Source organism: Leguminivora glycinivorella, chromosome 5 (assembly GCF_023078275.1).
Source record: "Leguminivora glycinivorella isolate SPB_JAAS2020 chromosome 5, LegGlyc_1.1, whole genome shotgun sequence".
Lineage (NCBI taxonomy): Eukaryota > Metazoa > Arthropoda > Insecta > Lepidoptera > Tortricidae > Leguminivora > Leguminivora glycinivorella.
In genome coordinates, this window is record NC_062975.1 from 15,646,999 (window position 1) to 15,654,900 (window position 7,902).

Sequence of the window (7,902 nt, forward strand, 5' to 3'; positions counted from 1 at the left end):
CTGAATGATAACAATCTCAGATACCCCGTTTATATATGTGGGCTCTCCCACCTCACCATCAACGTAACAATAAGATCAAGTATCGTCTCGTTAAAAAACTATCCTATTGTTCAGCAGGTAATGGAAATAATCGTTACAAGTAGAAACAAGATCCGGTCATAACAAGTTGGAACTCAACATGAAGCAGGTATTCGTTAAATGGTTTGAACATGCAGGAACATGAATATTATAAGTGAAAATAACTTACGTCTCTCCGTGACATTGGCTCACAAGTCGGGCGGCTTCATATAACTCTTCATCTAGTTCGATTACTTCACAGAGTCTTATAAGTTCCGCATCAAAAACATCACAGTTCAGAGAATCCATTGTCAAACGAGGCCGCCTCCCCACATTGAGTTTCTGCGTTCAGTAATTCAATAAAGAGTATACATTTTATAAAACAAAGAGGGTTATTACATATTAACAAATGTAATGGATCGACTTAACACTTTTCGTCATTTTTAATGTGAAACAATGCAAAAGAATATCTTACAAGGAAATTTACTTAAATCATAAAAAGGAAAGATAAGAAATGTGAAACACTTTAACACTATCCTACTGCTATCGTTAAAAATTATATTTATCACTGTTTCTTATTATCTATAAAATATTTTACACATGTGTCCTTAGAAGCTAATTGTTTTGTAATATTATATACAATATTTCGCGTATTTTGTAATTCCAAGTCGTCTTCCAACGCAAAATACTTCAGTCTGACGTCCGCGTGCTTCCAGTGTTCCGTGGCTGGGATGTTTTTGATTGTTTGCATATCATATATCTCTATTTTAATTAAGTGAGATGAATACGCCCCATCATCTTGTCCAGATGATAAATTAGCCACGCCTTCTGGCGAACCTTTGCTTACATTTGAAGACCGTTTCAAGGTTTTACACTGCTTTTTAGGTCGTTCAAAGAAGCTGTCAATATTATTTCCAGGACGTTTCTTTGCGAGGGCTTGCTTAACTTTGAAACCAGCTGTACCTTCCTCATCGGTTGAATCACCCTGATTTTCCGGGTAGTAATAGTTCTTGAAAGTATTTTCAGAGAACTGAAACAATGAAAGACAATATTTTAAACACTATTAACAATTCTATTAATTAAATACAAAGAACACTAGACGAAACAATATTATAAAAAGGCAATATGGGTTACAGTAATTTAAAAAGAAAAACATACTCACGTCCATTGTTAGATCTGTCTATAAACACTTCACTTTTGAACGCACACTCCACTTCTCTATATACCACACTAGATACAAGGAGCTCTGGTACAGAAGGCTGCCTCTACAGGAATACTAATTCAGCCTCGACTCTCTTTGGCTTTTATACTCGTAATATGGTAGAGAGCAGGGGAACGTACCATAAATCTTGTTTCAACCAGTTCATCTTATACCTGAACGCAAACAATAAACTTTTTGTCATTTTACAATACAATAAACATCTATAATAAAGCACCTAAGTTGTTACAATAATAAATTCAAGTCACAAGAATTACCGGTGCGTTAGTCTAAAACATGTTTACACCAGTTAATGCTCTTTGTTAAATATGAATACAAAGTATCATGCCTTGACATGTTCGTCGAAGGATCTCTTTACGCAAAACCCGAATTATTCAAATAAATGGAAACAATAAATATATATTATCTATAAAAATACACAAAAGACATTTTTTTTTTCACATAGAATTAGCCTTAAACATGTTTTAACCGGTTCTCAGTTTCTCACGTCTTAACAAGTTTATTGAAAGTATGCATTCTCTTAAACAATACACAAGTCATAAAAAATAATAATAGACATAGGTAAGTAAATTATTCAAAGAAGGTACAATAAATAAATCAATTAAGCAAAAATGCAACTTCACAAAATTATCGAGGTTTATTCAGATACAAAACATTGAAATATATGTAAAAAAAAGTTTGATAAGATGGGAAAGTAACTTTTATTTTAAGACGTAATCAATAAAATTGACTTATTGATCATATGTACAAATTTGGTAATACAACAAAGAGATGTATGATAGAAATAGGTATAAGATATCATAAATATTCGAGAAAAAGAAAGATACGCTAGATAGGATCGTTAAGTTTAGGTATTTGGATAAACTTAAATGTAACTCAGAAGTTCTTAAGTTAAAACGTAATTATAATACATTTCATAAATACCTACATTTATAGAAATAAAGTAAAAGTAGGTGAAACTCAGTTAGGTTTCATAAAGGTAAGTCTAGACTACTTTGGTTAACTAAGAGTAGGTTTTAATTAAATTTGGTTAGGTTACGAATGGAAAAGTTAGGTATTTTAATTAGGTTAGGTTAGGTTAGAATCGCAATCCATATGATCACAAAGTTATACTAAAAATTAATTATAAAATACCTATCAGTATGACACACAAGGAAAAGGTGTGCATGACACTGCCAGGTAGCTGGGTAGGGTAACAATGGTCTAGCGCAGAGTCCAGATCGAACAATAGAAAGGGTCGGTAATCCTTTTGTAACCGTCGTGCACAAGTTGTATTGTGTAAAGAACGTATTCTGTAAATACTAGAAGGAGGCTTCTGAGAGCGTCGGGACCCAGCGCAATGAATCTAAATGGGGGGCTATTACTTTTTTTTTTTTTTTTTTTTTTTTTTTTTTTGGGTTTAGCAAGACCATGGATGGGCGGTGGTGGGGTCCTGGGAGCAGGCCCCAGACCCGGGCTGGTAACGGGGGTACCCTACTACTTGCTAATCATGAGTAACAAACCTGTATCCTTCTAAATCAATAATCTTCCCAGACCTCAATTTCCATAGGCAATTAAAATTTCATTAAGTCGGACAGACAGATGTACTTTCGTATTTTCAATAGTCGTTTACCTTCAGACACGCCATTGTCGACAAATAAAAGTATCTTCTTAAAATATAAATAACTTAAGAACTTAAATGCATTTCGTTAACCTTGCCTTCTTCCTGCATGTGCCAATTGTCAGTGTTTCTTAAAATAACTTTCGTGGCCGGTACATGGCCTTTTTAAATGAGTAGTGTCTTTTCAAAACGTCTTATTTTTCTATAGATTTCATACAAAGTAAGTCCTTCTGAAAATAAACTCCTCAAAACCTTTTCTGCGTGTAAATCCGCGTTCCGAGGTTCCGGCACGCGGATTAAGAATATAAAGGTATCAAGGATATTTTTGATTGTAAGCAGGTGGCAATGCTTTCTCGTTCCATTAAACGTATTTATATTATTATATCAAATTATTTACACATGAACAATTTAAACAAACCAAGGTATCCACTAATAGGTATTTAATTATTAAAAAAACCTATACCTACTACCAAAAGCAATGGGACATAGATGTTGGCAACGTGCTTGGCGTTGAATCCTCAAGCTCTATGGTGCCTAGAATTTATTGATTTTATCATCTAGCCTAGGATTTGTTATAGAAATGATAGTAATGATACCTACATTACTTTACAATAAATAAGGACCCACGGCCTCCCCACGTTGAGTCTTGACAGACGTAGGTAGTTTCTAAATTAGTGGAGAGCAAACGTTTTTCATTGTGGGCCAAAATTTGAAAGAATTTTAGAGGAGGGCCAAATTAACACCAATAATTCACATTTTATACAGTGCAGGCCAATACTCCATAATTTGAAAGGACCGGTGGTGGGCCTTATAAAATCCTTTGGCGGGCTGCCACTGTTTTGCCCACCACTATTTAATTCCAAAACAACAACACTTGGACAAAGCAGACCGTATCGCGTTAAATTACATGTCTGATACGCTTTTAGCACGGTCATGGTATGGCTTGTACTATTATATATTCTGTGGTATGGTACGATGTAGTGGGCAGAGACCTTTATTTGAAATTTTGTATTAGAGTTTGTACCTTCACAAGCAGACTAGGTCCAGAGCCATTGTCGTTAAGTCTATAGATGAACGGCTCGTCTACCTCACACTGCTCCGCCATGGCTCGTGTCTCCTTTAACAAAATACATTTATTTAACTTTATTTGTGTGACCTCTGCTACACAGCTTAGAGCAAAGAGGATCGAGTGTATAAAGAGTTACTGTCAAAGTAAAATGTGTAGGTCACAGGTCACAGTATAAACTGCCATCTCTCGACACAGGCTTAAAACTTTTGAACTTCACTTTTGACAAATATTAGCCCATATTCTTAAATTGTGTAGCTTAACTTCAAACTTGGGTAAATCCATTCTGCTTTAGGGTTGATTATGATTATATAAAAAAATATATCATAATCTGAAAGATAATCAACCTTACAGCAGAATGGATATGCCCAAGTTTGAAGAGCGACACAATTTAAGAATATGTGCTAATATTTGTCAAAACTGAAGTTCAGAAGTTTTAAGCCTGTGTCGAGAGATGGCAGTTTATACTATGACCTGTGACCTGCCTACTTCATTGAGCAGCATATACAACCGTAATCCGGCCTCGTGCCTTTGTTGTTAACAAAGAGTTTGAAAAAAAAGTAGCAATTAATTATTTACTTATTTCGAACCTATTTTACAAAATCTATTGCTAGGTAAAATATTTACATATAAACTTTTTATATATGAAATTATTTGGCTAAATTGATTTTCCGATTTTGACGTTTTGATTGACCTGACTCCCAAAACTGACGACTAGCCAGTGTTATGAATCAGGTACATGGGTACAGTATCGTTCAACATCTAAGTCTAAATAAAACGCATACGTATTTAGGTATGTAAAGACACATAGGACTTAGGTCAACCGACTGAATAGGAAAATTTGACTTTTTAGCTCTTTAGGAATCGTAACAAAAACACAAAACAAAATAACTTGTGTTACAACCCCGCAGTCTACCATTAATTTGCACGGTGCTCAAAAGTTTCAACATTTCCACAAAACTTCAACACCCAAAATACAAACCAAACAAACCTTATACACATCTGTTCGCGATCCATCAACCCCGTGCAATAAATATGCAGATGAACACGTGTCGGCGTATGATGTGGTTCTTGCATGTCAGCTTATCGCATCGGCATCGGGGCCCATCGTGAAAGTTCAGACACCGCACGCGCAAGCGATCAGCCGGTGCGACTGCCTTACGCGCCCGCCCGCCCTACACTGCCCTACGTATCCTGATGTTACCCCCAAGTAATCTGTGACTTCGTTACCCGGCAATTCGTGACGCGCTCGACTTTCCTTAAAAAGCCACGAATGCATTCAGTAATCAAATGACTTTTTATTGCGGCTCACAATTAACAAGAGAGGATCATTTAGGAACATGAACAGACGGCACGCAACCGCGTGACCTTTTTGGTAAATGACATAATAACTCTGCAGTTATTGCATTTGTAATAGTTAGCATAAAAATTAATGGTTTTGCAATGTTATTTTTGATGCTTTATGAATCATGAAGGCCATCAAAAATTTGTTTCGAAATAAATATCGAAGGTTATCGTTAACTTAAATCGGCAGGAAAACAAAACGTTCATTAAATTACTTTAAAGTTAGATTGAACTCTGAACTTCTGAAGTAGTTAATGTAATTGTTGTAACCTAATTTTGCTGCGAGGCTTGCGTGCCACGCGTAGGGTTTCTGCTCGAGAGTCTCGAACTCGAGACTTCTCGAGAATTTCGGCTTCATTCGAGACGAGAAAAAAATGACAGGTACTCGAGACGTCTCGAGTCCCGAATGTAAAGTACGACCTGAAGTGAAATGCAACTTTTTACCTTCTGCCCGGTCTCATCGCGGGGCGGTGGGGACGGTGTCGAACGGCGGCCATAAATTATAACGAGATAAAGCGATCTAACCTCACATTCCAACGTAAGCTGGCAGCGACTTTGGCTAGTTTTGACAGCCTCATGTTATTTAAAAGCAATTCGTCGTTACGAAAAAGTCAGCGCGTTTATGTATCTTGGGTCATTGATAACCTGCAAAGAGTGCTATGGCTAACTTCGACAAGATTTGGAAGAACAGAGGAATCCGACGTCAAAATAAAGTGCGATTATTTCGATCTCTTGTCTTCTCGATAATCTCGATATTAATGTATGGTGCCGAAACTTAGACCCTGAAAATTTTTGATGTGGCTAAGATTGACGCTATTGAGATGTGGTGCTGGCGAAGACTGCTACGAGTATAACTTGAAAAGCTAGAAGAACTAACAAACATCTCAATTTTGCAAAAACTGAATATCGCCACACGGCTCTCCAAAATATGCCAAGAGCGACCCTCAGATTTTTCGGACACATTATGAGAGCACCAATGCATAATATGGCGAATTAATGGTAAACATTCTTGGGGTGGGGCTTCGTAAGAGATGGTCTGACTGTGTGAAGAAATCGTGTGGCGACAGCGTATACTGTGCAGTTCACATGGCTTATGACCGCGTTCAATGGAGACACGCTACTTGTGGTCGCGATCCTCGGCAATGAGGTAACGAGGAAGAAGAAGTTATTTTAAACGTTTAATTTCAATGACATTATGATTTAATACATGACATTTTAATTTACTTAACCCGTGCACAGGCGGCGAAGTTAAAGGATTAGGTATTATTTTCAAGACTATAGTTTTCTTGTTAAAATTTGATTTATGTTTATTTCAAAGAAGATTTTAATTGCTCTTACGCATTTTTTATAATAGTGTGGTGCAATAAAAACTACTAATCATATTGTTGTTTATTCTTTTATCAAAATTTTACCATTTATAAAAAAAGACTCGAGACTCGAGAAGACTCGAGACTTTAAGCTCGAGATTTCTCGAAACTCGAGACTTCTAATAGGTCGAGAAATCAGAAACCCTAGCCACGCGCTTCCTAAAAATACGGCGAGTCTCGGCTGCGAGCTGCGTTAGCGATACCGGCAAGGGCTTCTACAATAAAGCCTGTAAGTACTACAATACGTCCTAAGCACATTTCGGACACTGGTGATCAAATATATGAAAGAAGCGCGTTCCTAGCACACATTCTAAGTTCGTGTAGGTGAACGCGTGCCATGCTTGTATGAGTGAGATATGACAGGTCGACTGTTCGCGTTTTTGACAGGCGGTAACTGTGAGGTAACCGAGAGGGGGTGGGCGGCATTTTCGGCGGAGAGCGGGAGTGGCCATACTGTACGATAGTACTCTTTATTATACTGTGTCCTAAGTTTATACATATCTACTAATTAAAGGGAACTGATTAATGAAACAGCGGTAGATTTAAAGGACGATACATTTATTTGGCACATTGGATACAATACCTTAATCCAACTATACATAACCATAGGTGCGTTTTCATACACCTTTTAATACGCAAAATGTACTGACCTGCTTATTCTATCACGCTTACAATTATTATTTTTACTCGACCGTCGTTTTTCAAACGTCACCCGCCGAATGATAGGTCCAGATAGGTCTTTCAACATTCAAAAAGAATGGATCGATGGATTTCAGTTATATATTCCTTACTCTTTGGATCGACCACGTGATTGATCATTTGAGATAGCTTTAATACTGCAATCAGCTAATTTAACTTAGAAAGATGTATTTCAATAACTAAAACTCTATAAAAAAATAAACAGTGGCCTTACCTTACCTTACATAATGGTAAGTATTATTTTGGTATATGGAGATTAGAAGTATTTCTACTTCTACTTAAAATCAGTACTCTTAGATCCACCTTCTTAAAGATATTTTGAATAATGAGAATGATTGTGCTCTTTGGTTAAAATCACTGTCAATTTCAAAGTCAAAGGTCGGTCTAAAAGTTGTCAGAATTCATTGACCTGGGTGCCAAATTTTAGCTAAATTGGACCAGTGCCTATATCAGAGATTTCATGGCACCTAAGGACACTTTTATGAAACATTATCAACATTTAAAAATACTTTGACTATGGCATTTAAAAATCGCTTTCCTGTGTATACAA

At 36.6% G+C, this 7,902-nt stretch overlaps 1 protein-coding gene across 1 annotated transcript in view; it reads right to left on the reverse strand.

Moving 5' to 3' along the window:
- Nucleotides 1-5,065, reverse strand: part of LOC125226343 (probable tubulin polyglutamylase TTLL2) — a 41,283-nt gene extending 36,218 nt beyond the window's left edge. The window contains exons 1-2 of the mRNA XM_048130303.1: nt 4,934-5,065; nt 3,901-3,993 (exon numbers count right to left, since the gene is read on the reverse strand). Coding sequence (XP_047986260.1) covers nt 3,901-3,981 — 81 coding nt within the window. The 5' untranslated portion in view covers nt 3,982-3,993; nt 4,934-5,065. The remainder of the gene's footprint in view (nt 1-3,900; nt 3,994-4,933) is intronic.
- Between the last annotated feature and the right edge of the window lie 2,837 nt (nt 5,066-7,902).